General features: G+C 42.7%; 2 protein-coding genes across 7 annotated transcripts in view; both read right to left on the reverse strand.

Moving 5' to 3' along the window:
• mtmr3 (myotubularin related protein 3) overlaps window positions 1-4,463 on the reverse strand; it is a 31,283-nt gene extending 26,820 nt beyond the window's left edge. For all 5 annotated transcript variants that reach the window (XM_031302216.2, XM_031302213.2, XM_031302215.2 and 2 more), the window contains exons 1-3: window positions 4,265-4,463; window positions 2,229-2,304; window positions 53-109 (exon numbers count right to left, since the gene is read on the reverse strand). In XM_031302216.2, coding sequence (XP_031158076.1) covers window positions 53-55 — 3 coding nt within the window. In that variant the 5' untranslated portion in view covers window positions 56-109; window positions 2,229-2,304; window positions 4,265-4,463. The remainder of the gene's footprint in view (window positions 1-52; window positions 110-2,228; window positions 2,305-4,264) is intronic.
• A 369-nt stretch (window positions 4,464-4,832) lies between these two features.
• The window catches only part of cux2b (cut-like homeobox 2b), a 104,138-nt gene continuing 89,570 nt past the window's right edge, over window positions 4,833-19,400 (reverse strand). For both annotated transcript variants that reach the window (XM_031302204.2, XM_035998793.1), the window contains exons 12-22: window positions 19,247-19,305; window positions 18,670-18,718; window positions 18,319-18,418; window positions 17,323-17,952; window positions 15,408-15,509; window positions 14,374-15,218; window positions 11,071-11,236; window positions 10,333-10,638; window positions 10,053-10,241; window positions 9,023-9,299; window positions 4,833-8,839 (exon numbers count right to left, since the gene is read on the reverse strand). In XM_031302204.2, the coding sequence (XP_031158064.1) occupies window positions 8,026-8,839; window positions 9,023-9,299; window positions 10,053-10,241; window positions 10,333-10,638; window positions 11,071-11,236; window positions 14,374-15,218; window positions 15,408-15,509; window positions 17,323-17,952; window positions 18,319-18,418; window positions 18,670-18,718; window positions 19,247-19,305 (3,537 nt within the window). In that variant the 3' untranslated portion in view covers window positions 4,833-8,025. The remainder of the gene's footprint in view (window positions 8,840-9,022; window positions 9,300-10,052; window positions 10,242-10,332; window positions 10,639-11,070; window positions 11,237-14,373; window positions 15,219-15,407; window positions 15,510-17,322; window positions 17,953-18,318; window positions 18,419-18,669; window positions 18,719-19,246; window positions 19,306-19,400) is intronic.

A 19,400-nucleotide genomic window follows, 5' to 3' on the forward strand; every position in this document is an offset into this window, starting at 1 on the left:
AGGACACGCGGCAGTTACTGTCCAAAGCATGCATGAACTGAAGGTACGTTACCATGGCCCCTGGGAAGGAGTGTGGGTCACCCGACAAGAAAGTCCGGCCTGGAGCAGCCTGTACAAGAAGAGAAGAAGAGACAGAATGTTGAGGAGTTATTCTGGCAGTAAATATGTAAAGTAGCCATCTTCCTCTTACATGTGGTCTGATCACAATTTAACCTCAGGTTGCCCAAACTTTTCAAATTAAGATTTATTAATAAAATAAATATGAAACTTCAAATGAATTACTTTTAAGGTTTACATCACTGGGGAGAAGGATCCGGTCCTACAATATAAATACATGTGTTTCTGAGTTTAAGGCGCCGTCCACAAACTGCAATGTCCTCGATTCAATTTTAGCTGGGGACCTTTATTACATGTCATTCCCCATCTCTCTCTCCACTCATTTCCTGTCATCTATCTACTGTACACGCTCAAATAAAATGCAAAAAGTGCCCCAAGAAATACATGTTTACCATCTAAAAAAAATTTAATTTCTGTGTTCTCTCTGTCTTTTCACCAATGACATACCAGTTGCACCAAAAGAGAAAATTTTAAGTCTCATCAACCAGATCACTGTATCTACTCTGGATGACATTATGACCAGGAAATGACAAACCAAACTAACACCCTTCTCTATTATAATTTGCAGTGCCTCTGTTGGGATCTATTTAGACCGCATGGGGATTTTCAAGGAGCTCGCAAGAAAACTATGCAGGGAGTGGCTGGACTTCGAAATGCTGGCCTATACATGATGTATTTCACAATAGAGTGGTGATACCCGACCTGAGCCCGATGGGTCGGGCCTTTTCGGACAGATATTTAGAAATAATGTTCGGGTTGGGCTCGGTCACATCAGCGCGATAAGGTATTTGTCGTAAAATGGTGCTGCGGCTCCTTTAAGAGAGCTCAGTGCGTGTGTGGAAAGTGGGCAGAAGAGAGATAGAAAATGAGGAAGCAGACGTGTAGATGTGACTGGAGCAGATTTGGTGGAATAAGTTTATGTTTTGTACACAGTGTGTGTAGTGTCCGAAATAAACCCCAGACTGAAAGCCAAGTTCATTCATTTGCTCACCAGAAACGGGATTTTAACCCCGACGTTATTCATTTTATAACGTCGGCCCTGGAGGTAACGAGTCTCCCCTGGTTTAAACAGCTTATTAACGTGCGCTTGTTGCCCCGTGTGCGCTGATGCGCTCATCTGTTGACATTTCCGAATGCCTTCCTTCAGTTGCTTAATAAAAGCGGGCTTTCCACACAAACAAACGTACATGTGTCGTTAGTATGAGAAAAACATGAGATTTTAACTGTGTCGGGCTCGCATCAGGCTCGGACATAAATATCTTAATGCCTGTCGGTCTCGGGTCGGGTTCGGTTACTGCTCTGTCGGGCTCGGGCCCGGCTCAGACAGAAAAATGCGGCCCGATCACCACTCTATTTCACAAGCGGCATGTATGGACGTATAAATACTTTCTCGGGGAATGGGTCGAGGCAATGAACTGATTGCAGCCCATGATTGACCAGGAGATGGTGAGCCCCTAGTTGTGCAGTCATGTTTAAAACGTTCAATAGCAAATCAATTCATATGAAATGGAACTACAAGGGAAGGCTTGACTAGCAATGGCAGGATTTAGGCCTTCAGTAAAGTTCATATTCAGTGGCATCTCGGTCCGACAACGATTTAGCCTCCAGGGGCAACGGACAATATTTTGTGTGTTCCGGTGTAAGATGATATCCGGGTCATTGTTTACAGTCAGAGTCAATACCTTTTGTAGGTGTTTTAGGTCCAGATGACATTTTGGCTAATCTCTATAACACATATGAACGCAGATACATTTTTAAAAGCTAATTCGCCATCAGACAATAGCCAATGAGTTCCAAGAATGCATTCCGGCCAATGCGTTCTGCCTCTTTTTCTCCCTGCGCGGACAGTTTACCTGCATGCAACCAAAGCCCACTCAAACCTGATTTGGTCATTCTACTCTGACTACAAACAGAAACCAGAATGCTTCCGATACCAAAATCTTGTCCTGTTGCCTACAGATTCCCATATATGCAGATATCTGTTAAAAGAGATTACACCAAATGTAGCAAACAGGGACAAAAGTACTGGTGGCCACATTTAAAGAAACAGCAGATGGCTGAAAATGTCAAATAAAAACTGTAATGTGAAGTGATATATCTTTTAGACTTACCGTAGACGATCAGTATCGGACAATGAGCAGTCCTGATGATGCTGTTTGGAAACCCTTACAAGTAAGACATGGAAATCTGTGGAAATTAAGGCAAATTATTTTCCTTACAAAGAGTAGACTTTTTCACTGATACGTTCAAGTTACAGAAACTCTTTTGATTCGCTTGCAAATGTAGCTGTACAGTTGGTCAGATTGGCTTGCATGTGAGCTCAGAGATACCACTTAAACTCAGTTGTGGAATGGAAAAAAAGCCAGCTGGATCTTGAAGCGCTACATCTACAGTCTAGCCAGCATACAGGCATGGTTTAGTCACATGAACTGGCAATGTAATGTTCACCTTTAGAAATAAATAAGAACACTCTATTCATAATATCAAATTTAAACCCTTGTCGCCACATATTAAGGTCAATACAAGCTAATGGAAGGCATGGCAGATGTATTAATGTAAAATAATCATTATTTGTGGTTAAACCACCCAACAATGGTTAGTTACCTGCCCAAATGACTAGTCAAACATGCATGCTTGGCATAGCCAAACACATCACAGCACTTAGCTGGTGGCTGGTGTTGATTTCCTGCCCAGTGTACAGTTAAAATAGCTGGAGAAAAAAAATGTATTCACCAAGAATACCAACTTCGTAATGTAATGTCAAACTACTTTACATTGATTGTCATAAAATGATATCGCCTAACATCTCTTTTTAAAACAGGCAACATGTGAGGGATCTTGCAGCATACAGGCCCACAAACGGTTGTAGAGGGCAGCTACTCTTGCATAGACTGAAATTTGATCTGAGGAGGTCAGTGAATGAGCAGCACAGGACCTCAGCACACTTTCTCAGGGCAGAAACAAGACCAAAACCTCATTGTATCAACGGCAGACGAGGACCTCCACTACTGTCTGCCTGGTCTTTAAAGAGTGGTGTGAAGCAGCCAAGGGAGGGGGGGGGGTGTCATTACTTCACTGACTGAGGAGTCCAACTTTTACTGACGGTGCTAGCTGATAAAGCATATCTGCCACACACACGGCTCTGTTTACTGCAGCGGGCTCCTGGCCCGTGGCTACGCTCAGTCTGGTTCTGAGTTCAGAGTCACACAGGGAAGGCTAAGCCCCTTAGAGCCTTAACGTTACTCCTATCCCGTGACAGGCCACCATGCATCACAGGATGCAACATAATCCAGCAAACAGCCTCAATAACTAATATTAGCATGTTTTAAAAATCAATAAATACATTGCATTGACTGACAGCAGAGTTAAGTTAGCTTGACTATATTGACGGTCAGGTGGCGAAAATTAATATAACAACGGCAGTAAAACTGATTAACGTTAAGTCATACAAAAGCAATCACGTTGGCTAACGTTAACTTTGTGTCTTAACGTTAATGTTAATTAAAACGTTAACTATCGCTAGCTAAAACGTTAACGTGTTTCAAGTTAGCTAGCGTTTGGTGAGGAAATAAACGTAACACTTTTGAATCGTAGTCTAAATGAGTGCTAGCAAGCCAAGTGCTCTGTAACATAACGTTACCAACTATGGAGAAACCATTTATTGCCAGGCCATTTAAATTATGCTAACCGGTCCGTCAGATAACAGACAAAAGTAGCTAGCTAGCTAACGTTAGCTAGCAAACGGCAATATTATTGCTGCTCCTACTTTGCTTGGGGTAAGGTTAGCATTAAGCTAATAGATTTTCTGCAGCTAGCTAACGTCAATAGTTAACGTAAATAGTTTAAGTACTGCTGGCAAGCTAACGCTTAACGTTAGTCCAAAGTGGATATTTGGTTTGCAAGGAGACCATAACATTTAACGTTACTATTAAACAGTGTGCTGTGTTGTCATCTCATAGTACTCGGTGTTTGCCATTAGTAGCTGTGGCATTGACCAGCCAGTAAGTTGGCCAGCTAACATTAGCTAGCTGGTTAAGCTAGCGCAGCTCACTGCAACTGTTTTTGTTGTTATGAGATGGAGGGCGGAACCCAAAACGGAGGCCTCTGTCAAAACACACCGAGGAACGACCACAACCGGCGGACTCACCAGTGAAAGGAGTGATGAGAAGGTAGAAGCCAACGATTCATCCGAAGCCCGTGCAATTACTAAGCAGCAAATAAACCTCGATCAAATAGGCATTAGTCATATCCGAGCCGAGGCCAGCTTCACTGCGTCCCTTTCCAGCACCGAGCCGTCGTCGCCATCGCCGCGAATTCTCTACCTAGCCCAACAACCTACGTGAGTGTGTGACGTCATCGCGTCATCGCGACGCTCTGGGCGGGGGAGGGGCTGAGACACACCATGCGGTACGATCATGTAAACACTGGGCCACTGCCCCAATAACTGATAATAGAATAATGGACATGATGAATGCTATTTAATTCCATCAGAGTGAGGACGTGTTTGGATAATCGAGTTTATATGTGGAAATAACTAACTGCTCCATATAGTTAAGGATATAACATGTTTTAGATTCATACAATACACATTACAGTGAAGGACAGTGAGGTTTTATAGTGTTTTCAATATTTGTTTGCATTAATTTGTGAGCATTAATCTGTAATGTGGGTGGTCGCTCCTCACTATAAAGAAATAACAACACAACACAGCAGGATCTTAAACAATTATGTATTGAATGATGGCTTACATATGCAAATTCAATTCCAAGAGGCTTGGCATACCTTTGTCCATTCTTTTACATTTACTAGCCTGACATGTGAGGCATTAGACAGTTATTTAAGTCTGCAGGACACTTCTCTTTATTGGCTCACAGCTGACTTTCAATTGAAAAAAAATCTTTGTGACAAACCCTCAGTGTCAGAGTTGGAAATATTGTTTCTTTATTAACAACTCTGAATACAATCATTCAAATTTTGCTGACCAATTGCCTCATTCTTTAGTGACTAATGTCAATTTCCAAAATAAAACCATCTAATGTGTAGGGCTCTTGTTACAAAAAGCTTTGCTTTTTTTCTGAACTGGTTTACAAAAAGCCCTACACCCCTCTTAAATCACACTTTACCACGAGGCATTAGTCCTGTGAGGATAATGCACGAGGCATATGATATGGCACAACATAATCTTGATTTAAAATATTTACCTGGAAGTACGTTATTGAGTTCCGATTTTACTGGATTCATGATGACTTTGTGAGAGCCAAATGTATCAGCTGCACCATGCATGGACTTCACTAATGTAAAATGACTAAGTGCTGATTGAATGTCCCTGTGCAAGAACAACAACACAAAAACACAGTCCTAACCCTTGTAATGAGACCAGGATGGATTTGCATGCAAAACAATGAGATGATCTTTACATGAAGAGATAATGCATGTAAATACATTTCTTTTTCAGTCATATGTCCATGTTACCATGAAAGACAATGAAATTTCCACATTAGAAATGCCACTTCTAATCATACAGTATATTATGCACAAAAAATGGTGGTACGAAAACCAGAGAAAAATCTTCTGTGGCTCCAAGAGAAAAACAAAACAGTATTTTAGAGAGCAAGGTCTACTGATCTCAAAAATGCAACCCATTAGCCTCATCCTGGTAGTTTCCATCTACACTGTACTTTGACACATCCGTGTAATGAATTGCAAAACAGCAACAGCTCTCCAACAAACCACCACTTTCTGTGAAAGTTGCATTTCCCGTATACGCACAACTTCCACGGATCCATTTAATATTTAGCGTCATTCTCTACACCACATAGTGTTTATCATAGTCACCACCACTGATGAGAGCAACTGTTTCAGTAAAGCTTTAAAAAGCAAGACTACCCTGAGAGAAGGTCTAAAACGTGGGCAAGCTTGCCAGACCAGTACTGGCTTGAATGGGTTTGGTTTATTAAATCTGTACACTCTATTTCAATATAATCAGCACATTTTGTTCCAAGAATGTAAGATACTTTTTTTTTTTTTGTAATTGTGTAATATATATCTCTACATAATACAATCCAAGTCCTCTGAACTATGTAGACATGTGCAAGTGTTTACTACCAACTTCAACGATACAGTAAAGGCAAAGACTTGTGGACACTAAGTTAGGATAATGTTGATATTTGAAATTTTCTCGAGTCCTCACAATTATCAAAATCTAAGTGCTGTAAGTAGTTCATACACGAGGTATTGAATATCTAGTTAACTGTTTTGAGTATAAAATAGAGGCAAAATACATAAAGAACATATTGCAAGCATGACAAAGAAACCTCCACAGACACAATACACAAGTGGTCAAAGATAATATGAGGGGATACCTGTAAGCTTTTGTGTCCTTGAATATAGTGTACTTACAGATTGGATGTTTTCATGTTGATGAGAGGTCATACTGTATCATGCTCTCAAATACTCTGAGCTTTAGCCCCAAAGGGAGATCAATCCACAGCACTGTAGTGTTGCTCACAGCAACTTTTTCCAAATCAAACTGCCCAGCCGAACAACATCTCAGTGCTTAGTTAGGTTGAGGTGTTCGATCAAGTACGTATATTCTAGCTACAATAAGTGACCCATTTTGAGAAAATGCACTCAATCAGGTGTAACCCGTGTGTAGGATCATAATACAAACACATAACAGAAGTATAAGCTCCCTATCTCTTCAAACAGCAGCATATTCTTTGTAAAAGACAGCTTTTGCTCATTTAAATTCGCCACTTGCTTCATGTTGGATCTCGGCACGTCTGAGGCATGATACGGAGTACTTTCCCTCCATTGATTCAAATAAGTGTGGGTCATGTTTATGTATAAGAATAAAACGCATGGTCCTAGCAGGATGTGCATCAACATAATCTGAGGTAAACCAGGTGTCCTGTGTCTTGGCCTGTTACAGTCTGAGAACCAGTGCCTTGGAGGGTCAGAGAGGTAAGTCTGAAAGAAATCATGTAAACTGTGCTCATGTGTAGTGAATGTTTCACTTACTACCAAAAGCACAAGGGCCCTAAACTGTAACCCTCAAGGATTATACAAAGAAAAGAGGAAAAGAAAAAAACACTAACAGTACTCTACTCATTAGATTCAACGTTTCCTTTTTTGTTATTTTTTGCAGGGTTTTCAACTTTTTTTTCTCTTGTTTTCGCTCAAGTATAATCACAGGTGACTAACTACAGAGGATAACAGGGGCAGGTGAGTACCATGCTACATCAGGTTTAGAGAAGGCTATTGCAGACAGTTCTACAACATGTACAACCACATTTTATACGTGTGAGTTACAAATATTTCAAAACATATCACCAAGAAACTAAGTACATACAAGATGTTGAATATTTAGAGTCTTAAAGGACTATCCCTCAGTCAGTAATAGGATTTCATGTTACTTGACTTAAACTGTCCAGTCTTACAGACAAAATCTGAAAAATTGCTATTCAAAAAGTAGCAAATTTGGTCAATGTCTCTTTTCAAATAGTTATAGTGCTTTTAATGGCTTAAGACAGGGGTCTTTTTTTAATCTCACCCAGTGGCAATCTACAGAACTTCAGTGTACATTTTATGACACCATAGCTGCAAAAGTCTTCATGTCAAGTCCAATAGGTAAAACAACAGCTAGTGCTGTCACATATATTTCAAAGTAGTATGCATTATCAAAAACAAAACAAAAACAAATACACAATTATAAATTGTTTTCAACTCTTTAAGTTCTTGTAGGGAATTCAGCCATATGTTTAGCTCTGCGTTCCCATTTCCTATGAGTTATCAGTCTGAGAGGACAGGCCTTCAGGAGCCACGCTCCATTCCAAGTTTTCAGGAAGCTTCTATTTGAGACTGTGTGCCGCGAGGATCATCAGGACTAGATGCAAGTAAAAGGGGGACTTAAAACTCCCATTCCAGTGTTTCCTCTCGATTGGCTGCTCTCTCTAACCTGTGGATGATGTTATTGAGGTTGGCCATTTTCTCATTGCGTCTCTGAGAGCTTCTGTTGAGTTTGGGGCTTTGGAAAGGAGGGAGCTGGTTAGGATCCAGGCTGTGATTGGTGCTCGTTGAGGGCGGATTGGGCAGCGAGGGCGATATGGGAGCAGAGGAGGAGGGGACGGGGGAGACTGACATCATGAGGCCGGGTGAGGATGCAGCGGAGGGGGAGTTGAGGGAGACCTCCAGGCTGCTGCGGCAGGGCTCTGATGAAGCCTTGAAGCTGACCGGGTCAACAGGTGACTTTCCGGAATCTTCCCCCTCGTGCCTGGACTGGTTGGTTCTCTGTGGACCGTCTATGGAGACTGGGCCGGGGTAGAGCCCCTGAGCCTGGCTGCTCATCCCCTCTTCCTGCCTCAGGCTCTGGCCAGCCAAGTGGGGCTCGCGGCAGCCAGCGATGGGATCCTCGTGCTCGCTTTTCAACTGCGGGAACTGTACAGCTGTGGAGAAACACTGGACCCTTGACTGTTTCATGGAGCCCTCCCTTCCTTCCTCCCCCTCGTCTTCCCTGTCCATCGCCTCCTGTTTGACATGAGGCAGTGCGGTGTTGGCGCTGAGAGGAAGGCTGGAGTGGACGAGTCCTGAGGGCTGCTGCAGCCTCCTCTCCTCTCCATCAGAGTGGGGGCTCCGCGTCACTGAGGGGGAGTAGCTGTGGTGCTCAGCATCTGTGTCATTGTCTGGCAGACCCTCCATCAGCACCTCCCGTCGCATCCTGGACCTGCACACAAACACTGCTGTTAGACAGTCACTTGAAGGCAAACACTCAAGGGTCAGGATATTCAGTTAACTTTCACCAAATTTACATTTCAGGTATCCAGTTGCAGCTTAAAATAAATGTACATTAGCGATGAAAACAAGAGAAACAGCTAATAGCAAACGTCACAATGGTCATTGGACTGGCCTGTAGTTGTGGAACCAGTTGATGACAGTGTTGGTTTTGAGTTTAAGCTGGGAGGCCAGTATCTCGATGGTGTTCTGAGAGGGGTAGGGCTCCAGGAGGTAGGCCTTCCTCAGGGATTCTTTCTCTTCAGCTCCCAGCACCACCCGAGGCTTCTTCACCTGGCTATAGGGGCACAGGTCCAGCGAGGCCAAGGCCGGACTCACACACTCAGAACGAGTGCTAGGCGAGTCACTGTCCGAGCCGGTGCTCAGCAGCCCGTACCGCCTTTTCAGATAGGCTGGAGGGAAGACAGTGATATCCAGCGTAAGGGGATTACAATTTATTTTTTATTTTATTTACCTTTATTTAACCAGGAAGAGACTTATTGAAATTAAAAATCTCTTTTTCAAGAGTGTCCTGGCCAAGACAGGCAGCAGTACAAGCACACATACACACAAACACAAAATACACTAAAAACATAAAACAACTGAAACAGCAAATCCCTCAAAGTCAACCACAATCCTAAACACATCAGGCAAATCATCTACAGCCAGATGGGGCTGCCTCCAAGTCAATTAACATCCTCTTAAAAGTGACCAATGAGACCAGCTCATTAAGTTTCATGGGTTTCTGTAACTTGTTCCATGTAGAGGGAGCAGCAAACTTAAAGGAACACTGTTAGCTTGGGCCATTTTTGGTAGGCCTATGTTAATTTAATTTCAAACGTGCCCTTGTTGCCCCGTGTGCGCTGATGCGCTCATCTGTTGACATTTCCGAATGACTTCCTACAGTTGCTTAATAAAAGCGGGCTTTCCACACAAACAAACGTACATGTGTCATTAGTATGAGAAAAAAAAATTAGATTTTAACTGTGCCGGGCTTGGGTCAGGCTCGGACATAAATATCTTAATGCCTGTCGGGCTCGGGTCGGGTTCGGTTACTGCTGTGTCGGACGTGGGCTGGACTCGGACAGAAAAATGCGGCCCGATCCGCGCTCTAACGCTCTCAAACTTGTACTGAAGATATTACAGCGTAGGCTCTGGATCCCCACCTTTCTTTTCCATCTTCTTCATGGCCCTCAGCTTGTCTACGTTGTGAGGATCATTGAGCCACAGCTGCATGCGAACAAACGGCTCCCTGCCTTTCAGGCTGAGTTTGTGCCAAGGTTTGGGCCTGGAGAGCAGGTCAGACACCGAGCCTTGAGTCAGGCCCAGGATGGTCTCCCCGAAAAGACGCTGGCCTGTGGGAAACAAACATACACAGTATGTAGGACTTGTGTCTGCATTCATAAGGAGTGTCAGCGCAACCCCACAGTGGGAACTTAGACCCACCTAGGTTGTTGTCAGTTAGCACCTCCTTGACCTTCTTGGTGATGGCGTAGGTGTCTAGCTCCGATGACATGGCCACCAGCTCCTGGATACCCAGTGGGTTTGTGGGCTGATGCAGGGCCATGAGGCTGGGAGTGGATTTCCCTCCCACTGGGTGGGGGGGTAATCCCAGGCCCAGGCTCTCAGGCTGCTGGTTCTCCTTGCTGCTCTCCAGGGAGAGGCTGACAGGCTCAACAAGCGGACTTGGGTGGCTTTCTGCTGGGCTAGGAGGCGGGGAGGGCGAGGACTGGGCCGTCACTGGGCTTTTATCTGGAGGTTGGAGGCATCACAAAAAACAGTAAATCTATAGCCTAGATGTAGCCATTGCATAAGTCCCAATGTACATGTATGTAGAGTAAAATACTGCAATTACTTCCTTTTCTGCATTTTTGATATTAAAACATCTGAAGTGTGATTCTCTGAATTGACTTTATTGTCATTGTAAGTACAGTAAAGAAATGTAAAGTGCTGCTCTATGGTACAAACACAAAAACACACACACTGACGAAGAACATAGAGCAGAGAAAAACACCAAACTAGAGTTTAGAGGTGCTGCATTATGCACACGCCTCCATCAATGCCATCGTGTTTCGAATACTTCGATCGATCGATCAGTTTCTGTTGATCGCGCGTGCGTGCGCGTGTGTGTGTGTGTGTGTGTGTGTGTGTGTGTGTGTGTGTGTGTGTAAACTGCAGTCTCACCCAGAGCGTGGCCGTGGTTCGGGGGCTGGCTGAGGCTCTGGCCTAGCTGGTCCAGTAGCCACAGCTGCATGCGGATGAAGGGCTCCCTGCCTTTCTGGGTCAGCTTGCTCCAGGGTTTGGGTCGAGACAGCATGTCGCTTACACTGCCCTGAGAAAGTCCCAGCACCTGTGCCATACAATACAGGTAAATATATTTTGCCTATGCCTGCTATTTGTAACAATGCTAACAGAAAATGTATAAATGATGAGTGATTTCCAAATTATTATTACAAAAATAAATTCTCCTCGCCTCAGTGATTTATTTTCAGCAAACAACCACTAGAGGGAAGCAATACACCATAAATGTTTATATTGAGTCTATTCAAATACAGTCATTTAACTTACAGTGGCAGCACATTTCATGGAGATGGAAAAAAGCCATGCTGAAGAGTGCTGAAAGTTTTTAAACAGCCACATTGTGTGTTTGTATGATCATGAATTCAATCACGAAGATAATACGTGTGGTCTTAAACCAACAATCTTTTTTTTTTATTTTTTTTTTTAAAGTAATATATTTTTCCTTTTTTTGCCTTTTCAATTATAAATACAATTTCAACACACTCCTGAATGTGCCAGAAAAAAATTGGGTTGTATAAAAATTAAACTTCACCCTAAGTGGAACTCAGTTTAAGAATATTTTACAACAGTCAAGCTTTTACAAATATTAATACCTCTCACGCAAAGGCCCAAGCTGGAGAATCAAGAATTGAACCCTTACTATTATCAAAATGTAAAATCTGCACCATGAAACATAAATGTCTTATCTAATCCACAGAGGATAAACTGTGATAAATAACAAAGGAGCCGGGAAAACACTCGAAAGGATTTTCTGGAAAAAAATAATAGCCATATTTTCTGGGGCTGATCTAACGAAACCGATACCTATATACAACAAACAGTAGCTCATTGGAAAAATGCATTCAAAATACAGCGTTGTGAATTCCCTCTGTTGCTGCATATTTGTCACAGTGAATGGTTCCAATGGTTTTTGATAGCATGTAACATTCGACTAAAGGAAAACACATTTTTAAATGATGATTTAGTGAACAAACTTATCCTACACTGATGTCGCTCGTTTGAAAATTTGGCATTTGTTGACTTATAACTAGATCCAGATGATTGAACGCGGAAAGACGGCTGAATACTGAAAGGAATTATTGAACCTTCCCATCAGAGTCAACCAGTTGTTGAAATCTATGAGTCTGGAAAGGTTTACAAAGCCACTAAACCACAGTGAGAGCTATTTACATGCAGAATACAGTGTTACTGTAAATCTTGTGGCCAGCCTCCCAAAAGTTCTACAAGGACGGGGATAACAAGGATAACTACTCATCCAGAAAGTCACAAGAGAGAACATCCAAAGAAATGCAGGCATCTCAGCTAAAAGGACAGTTGGTGGCCCCACAATAAGAGAGATATGGGAAAAAATAGGATTCAAGGGAATATAGCAAAGTGGAAAACATTGTTCCCTCACATTTGCAGAAATGCCCCCAAAAGCTTTTAGGATAATTGGCCTTAAAGTACTTTTCAGACAACACAGGTCCTAGTATACCTGGTATAAAGCAAATACAGAATTTCAGACTTATAACAATTCCCCACAGGGCTGTGATACATATGCAGAGCTGTACTTGAAACAACTGTATTATGATCATCATGCTGTCAAATGATATGTAATAATAGTGGTTTTGTTATTATTAAGGAAAGCATGAACTCTGCTCAGTGCCAAACTCTAATGCCACAAGACCATCAAATCCAAACCACAAAAACAGGATCTGAGATGCTGAAAAAACTAAAATAAAAGTTGTTGAGTGGTCTTCACAACGTGAACTCCTGACGTGAACTCAACAGGGGATGCAGTAGCAGGACTGAAGCACCTCAAAAGTGTCTTTCTGCATAAAGACCAGTTATACTTCCACAGCGTGGAAGTGAAATACTGAGATCATATAAAACGTGTTGGGCTGCGGTTATTGCTGCTAAAGTGGTGCGGCCTATTACTTTGTCACATGAATGATCTGATTGCTGCATTATTTTTTTTCCCTTAGTTACATAATAAAATGTGTTTTGTGTTACCATAGTCAATATTACATGTGGTCTGGAGATCTGAAAACATTCAGTGGGACAAATGTGTAATACACGGCAAGTCCTTTTTCAATGGCTCTGTGTGTGTGGCTTCACAAAACAAAGTTTCCATTCACTGTCTGTGGAGCTTCTCTGGTTTGTGAAACCTTCATCATGGTGCATATTATGACAGACAAAGGGATTAGCATTTAAAGCGAATCTGAGTTTACAATTTGAGTTGTGTTGTTCTTTGACCCTCAAACAAATGTATATACACTACCGGTCAAAAGTTTGGGGTCAGTTAGACATTTCCATTCCTCTCCATTCCAGACAGAATACTAGCTGAGATCAGTTGCATTGTTTTTTTTTTAATCAGGGCAGCAGCTGTCAGATTACATTATGTGCTTACATAATTGCAAAAGGGTTCTCGACTGTTGTAGAAAGAAGTGGCTGATCTTTAATGTAATATCTACATTGCCCATTATCAGCAACCATTGATCCAATGTTCCAAAGGCACATTCTGTTTACTAATCTGATATCATTTTAAAAGGCTAACTGAGAAAAAAATTGGAGAACCCTTTTGCAATTATGTAAGGACATAATGTAATCTGAAAACTGCTGCCCTGATTAAAAAAACAATCCAACTGATCTCATGGTATTCTGTCTGTAATGGAGTAGAATGGAAATTTCTAAGTGACCCCAAACTTTTGACCGGTAGTGTATTTATTAATATCATTGTAAATGTATTGATATCATCTTGTATCTAGTGTTAAAGCAGAGACAACTATCATCATTACCTATGACAATAATTGAATATTCAGTTCAGTGTACCAAAATGTTATATTGTATCTTGGTGCAGCAGAATTGTTCTCATACATCTGATCCAACGTCTTGCGGTAAGAACAGATTCAGCAGAGCTTTAGCAGGCTGCTTGTATTGCAGCATGCGTACAAGGAATTTGTCACGGTGTTATTGGTGCATGTCACACATTCTCTAAATATAAGAAGATTCGATAGTGACAGTGGATAGACAGGAAAGGGGGAGGAGAAAGAGAGGGGATGACACGCAGCAAAGGGCCGCAGGTTGGATCCGAACCCGGGCCGCTGCCAAGGGCTCAGCCTACATGGGGCGCATGCTCTTACTGGGTGAGCTAGAGGCCGCCCCATACATACGTTTTTTTTTTAATTAGAAAGAGCAACATCTGACCTTTTCGCCAAAGATCCTCTGACAGATGCCGTTCTTTGCCAGCTTCTCCTTCACCTGCCTCGTCAGCTCGATGGTGTCCACTTCTCGGTACATGTACATCTCGTACTGCTCTGGAGTCAGCGGTGGCACGGTGGGCTTGAGGGCGCGGGGGATGTACGCGGGATAGTAGGAAAGCCTTCCAGGGCCGGGGCCAGGAGACTCTCCACTTACCGATGTGTCTGACTCCACTTTGACCTCTGCTGGCCGGCCCAGCCCCAGACCCAGCTCGTCCTCAGCAGCAGAGGCCTCCTCGCTGTTGGGCAGATACTCGCCGTTCTCCAGGCGGGGCCAGGGCCGGGGCAAGGCCGAGGGCCCGGAGGAGGAGGAAGACAAGGAGGGAGAGACTGAATTGAAGGGCAGAGAGCTACCTCCGCCGCTGAGCACCATTGACCCCCGCTCTTGAGACCAGTGCTGGTCAAAGTAGGTGCCCACTTCGCCGATCTCTGATTTGACTTTGCGGATTATGTTCTGGACAAATGCGGCCGGGGAGAGGACACTGAGGGGCGTCTGGGGGCTGCTGATAGAGTTGGCCATGCAGACTGTGACGCAGCCTCCCTCCTCCTGTTTGATGGAGATGGGTAAAGGTAGGCCCCTGGAGCGTTCCGGGGGCCCCAGACGCTCTATCTGAGCTCCTGAGCTGGCCATCGGGGCCCTCCCACAGACGTCCATCTCCATCAGGGTGTGCTGCTGGGCCTCCATCTCCCTCCTGGCCTGATCGAGGATGTTCTTTATGGTTTCGTCAGAGCTGCTCCCTGCGCCGTTACTGCTTCTGCCTGATGAGCTGTTCAGAGACGACTTGCCATCGCCTAAAACAAAAAAAAAGACCCACACTCTCATTCTCAAATCAGCTTTCCAATTTAGTTGCAATAAAATTCTGATCCAAAATCATAATAAAACAGTAAACATTGTCGTCAATAAAATAAATTTTTTTTTTTAAAAAAATCGATCAATATGGCTTTAAACTATGGCTTATGACTGGCAGCTCCATTCCTCACCTCCCCTCTGGGACTGGATCTCCTTCTTGGCCTGCTCCAGGATATTCCTAATGGCGTCGTCTGACCCAGTTTCAGGAGTTCGGATGCGCGGAGTGATGCTCCCTGCCACAGAGGGTAACAGAAAGAGATAGAGAGAGGGGAGAGGAGGGGGGTGAGTGGGATGGTTGATCAGAGAGCAGTTCCAAGGCTTTGCTTTTGACTGGTAGATCAATGGCTGCCTTTGAGCGCGTGCTGTCTGAGGTTGCAGTATACGGGAAGCTCAACTTTCAAAAGCTGTGAATCTGGGGAGAAAACAAAGTTTAAAAGTAACACTACAAACATGGCAGAGGAAGCCGCAATGAAGTCAAGGATGAGGTCCAAGTAGATTAGAGGGTTTAAACGTACACAGGTCCAGAAGTTAAGCCACCAAAACAAGATGGCATGATTGCACTAAAAACTCGTTGCTATAACGTAACTTCGTACTCTTGCCAACACCTTGAAAACTCTCAACACAACTTTTTTTTAACAACCTAGTTCTTATTTTGGTAGTTTTGGTCACCTATGGATACACCTCTTTATCCATGTTGTCTAAACCATATATTTTCAAGACAAAACAAGGGTGAGGGTAAAAGTTAACTGTTGGTTGTTAATGACCATTGGTTTATGCAGAACTACTTGCTGGTTAAACTTTAACCTACTCACTCATCACTCAAAAAAGGGAGGGGACAGAAAATATATACTTTCATTTTTAGAAAAGGCTAAGTCATTTTCCTACAGCTGGGCCCTGTCGTTTTTAGCAAACATTGCTCAAACAAGAGTAAATAGAGTATTTGTTGGGGACTATGTTCAGCTGCGGATGAATGCATATTTCTTGTTCTGGTGAGTATTTCCAGCAGCAGGATGGTGTATGTGGGATTGACTCAAAATAAATTACAGAACCCATGTTGATGATAATGAAGGAACCTGTGTGAACAGAGTGGAGTACTGATGTGTTTTTGGACAACACAGAGGAATAAGATATATCAGGCTTTTTTTTGGCTACACACACAATACTGTGTTAGTCATAGGGCTGAACGATTTAGGGGAAAAATCTAACAGATATTGCGATTACGATTCGATTTGCGACATTGTCTTAAAAGTTTAGCTAAAGTTCAATATTTACTGTGTAAAAGATATAACATGTCATGGAGCATTATAACATTAAGCACCATCAAAACTGCTCTATATTCTTATGCAAGGATGAAAACATACTATACAGTAGATATGAATTGCCGGCAATAAGTAATAAGTATGGAACATTGAACAGTCAAACACAGAACATTTATCACAAAAGCTCAAGTTATAATAATGAAATAATCAATTCCAATAAAAAAAATCTCAGTACTTTCTTGTGCACTGAAATTTCTGATCTGCCTCAGTTCAACAGCAGCATCTACATATTGCAACTTCTACTATCATGTTAAATAAAGTTATACAAAATAAATGAAAAAAATCCACTGAAAATAGGACATTTCTGTAAACAATCTGTGATATGTAACATTATTCTGGCATTTATCTCATGAAAAAAACAGTAAATGTAATAATAAAAAGAGGAATACATGTTTTTAGACCAAATGTTACACAAAACATTCAACTAAATATTGCACAGTCGATTAAATCGCAGTCTTCGTGATTAGCTAATCGCATTATTTCAAATCTCGATTTCGATTTGAAAACGATTAATCGCTCAGCCCTAGTTAGTCAGATAAATGCATTGTTGGTTTTGATCTATTCATGGTTTTGTTGACAATATGAATACTTCACACTTGTTCATCTTGTTTCAAATCTGTCTTGATTGCTCAGGCTACAAATACAAAATGGAGTGTATTGTTCATTCCCACCTGAACCTGCCTATTTTTCTAACATTTTCTGTCATGCCACTGTCTTTTCCACTCACCTCTCTGGCGGACCTGGATGGTCCTTAGTGCGAGGATGTTCTGTTCATCAGAGAGGAACTGCTTCATCTTAATGAAAGGTTCTTTGCCTTTCACAGTCAGCTTCCTCCAGGGTTTGGGTCTTGCCAGGATCTCGCTGACCGAGCCCTGGGAGAGACCCAGCACATAGTGGCCAAACACACGCTGGCCAATGTTATGCTTCAGCAGCTGCTCCTTCACTTGGAAGGCGATCTCGGCCGTGTCCAGTTGGTCCTCGTCTCCTGCAGTCGAGCTGCCGCTTTCGGACTGGTCGCTGGGCAAGCCAGCGTCTACGCTGCTCGCCCCCACGGACCCTTGGGTGGCTGACATGAGGGCCACTTTGGCTGCATAGAGGGCGGTGGGAAAAGCCATGAGGCCCTCCTTTTTAAAGAGTGGGGAGAGGAGTTGCTTGTGAAGGATGTGGTCTCCTGACAGTCTGTCGCCAGAGCTCGGTGACTCAGAAAATGGACGGGGTAGATCGTGGCTGGAGGAGGAGCCGTCCAGGGTGGGGGGACCGGGGCTGGGGGAGGCCCGGCCATCCGCATGAGAGGAGGACGAGTGGGAGCCAGGCGGCCTGCCAATCTCCCTACCTGCATCCTCAGACTGGTCATCATCTGGAGACAGAAAACACACATACATATATATTTAACTCATATATGACACATTCTAGTAAGTATGAGTGTAATCAAGTCATTGTTACCTAGCTGATAGCAGATATTTAATTAATTAACTCATTTGCTTTCTAGCGCCTTGCAAACCCAGACTCATGCAGCCTCACTTTATGCAAAAAGATTTAAGTTTGAAAAACATCGACTCCAGAATTGATTGAGCCTGACCAATGAGTACCAAGCAATCAGTGAATTATGGGGAGATTTTAGACGATGACAAAGCTTGCTGCTTCTTGTTAAGAATCTTGCGGAATTGTCTTTAAACTCGGTTTTATAGACAGAAAAATCAAACGTGAGAGACAATTATTTTACCAATGCTCTGCAAAATGCGGGCCTTATCCACCAGGTATTTGTGAGATGGAAGAAAGGCCTCTTTATCCAGCAAAATAGCCTCTGCAGCCTTGGCAGAATCCTATGCACACACAAACACACACACACACACACACACACAAAAGCTGTTAATTTTTTGGATTAATCAATTGCAGTGGCTGTAGATATCCTTATAATGGATGACGATCAGAGAAGCATTCCATGCCACTGCTGTAGCTTGTCTACCAAAACACCAAGAGAACATTAAGAAGAAAACAAAGGTCTACTTTGATGAGCGAAAAACTAGTCTGTTTCAAACTGCCGTACAATAATAGGGTGCAGGAGCATATATACCTGGGACGAGCTGCCGTTTGCTGAAGCCAGCTTCATTACCTTGAGGATACTACAGACAGAAACAAAACATGCAGAGAAAGTCAATTTCTTTGGACTTAAAGTCACATTGTTATGTATTTGGGCTGCACGATATGAGGAAAATATACGATATGTGATAATGTTGTTGAATATCCCGAGAACGAGGTCACTCGCGGTAAATAAACAGATATTAATATGTACTCAGTTCTGCATTTCTGCTGCTTTCAGTATTCTTCTACAATTCAACTTCTACAATTCAACAAATTGCGTGTTGAATTTAAAACAAATAAAAGGAAATCGTTTCCAACATTCTTTAATTGAACCAATAGAACATTATATTGAACATAAAAGGCACTACTTAAAAAAGAATGAATGTTACATTTTAATGTGCAGTTTTCTACTAAATCTGTTTTTGTGTCTATCGCGATATGTTGCAGCCTTTGGCGATGTGTACTTTGCGCCAGTTGATATTGCCATGGCGAAAAAAAACGATACAACGATATATTGTGCAGCCCTGTTATGTATGACTTGCACATACAGTGTACACTCAAAAGATCACCTGAGCTCAGTTTTAATCTCTTCATAGTCCATCTGGGATTGCAGTTTAGCTTCTAATCTCTGAAATGGAAAAAGAGAAGCAGCATGTATTATTTCTTATTAATAGGAGTTGTATTGGTTACCAGAGCCGCTGAGGACCGAGGGGGTGTTCGCCA

This window comes from Sander lucioperca, chromosome 2 (genome assembly GCF_008315115.2).
Source record: "Sander lucioperca isolate FBNREF2018 chromosome 2, SLUC_FBN_1.2, whole genome shotgun sequence".
In the NCBI taxonomy this organism is placed as follows: Eukaryota; Metazoa; Chordata; class Actinopteri; order Perciformes; family Percidae; genus Sander; species Sander lucioperca.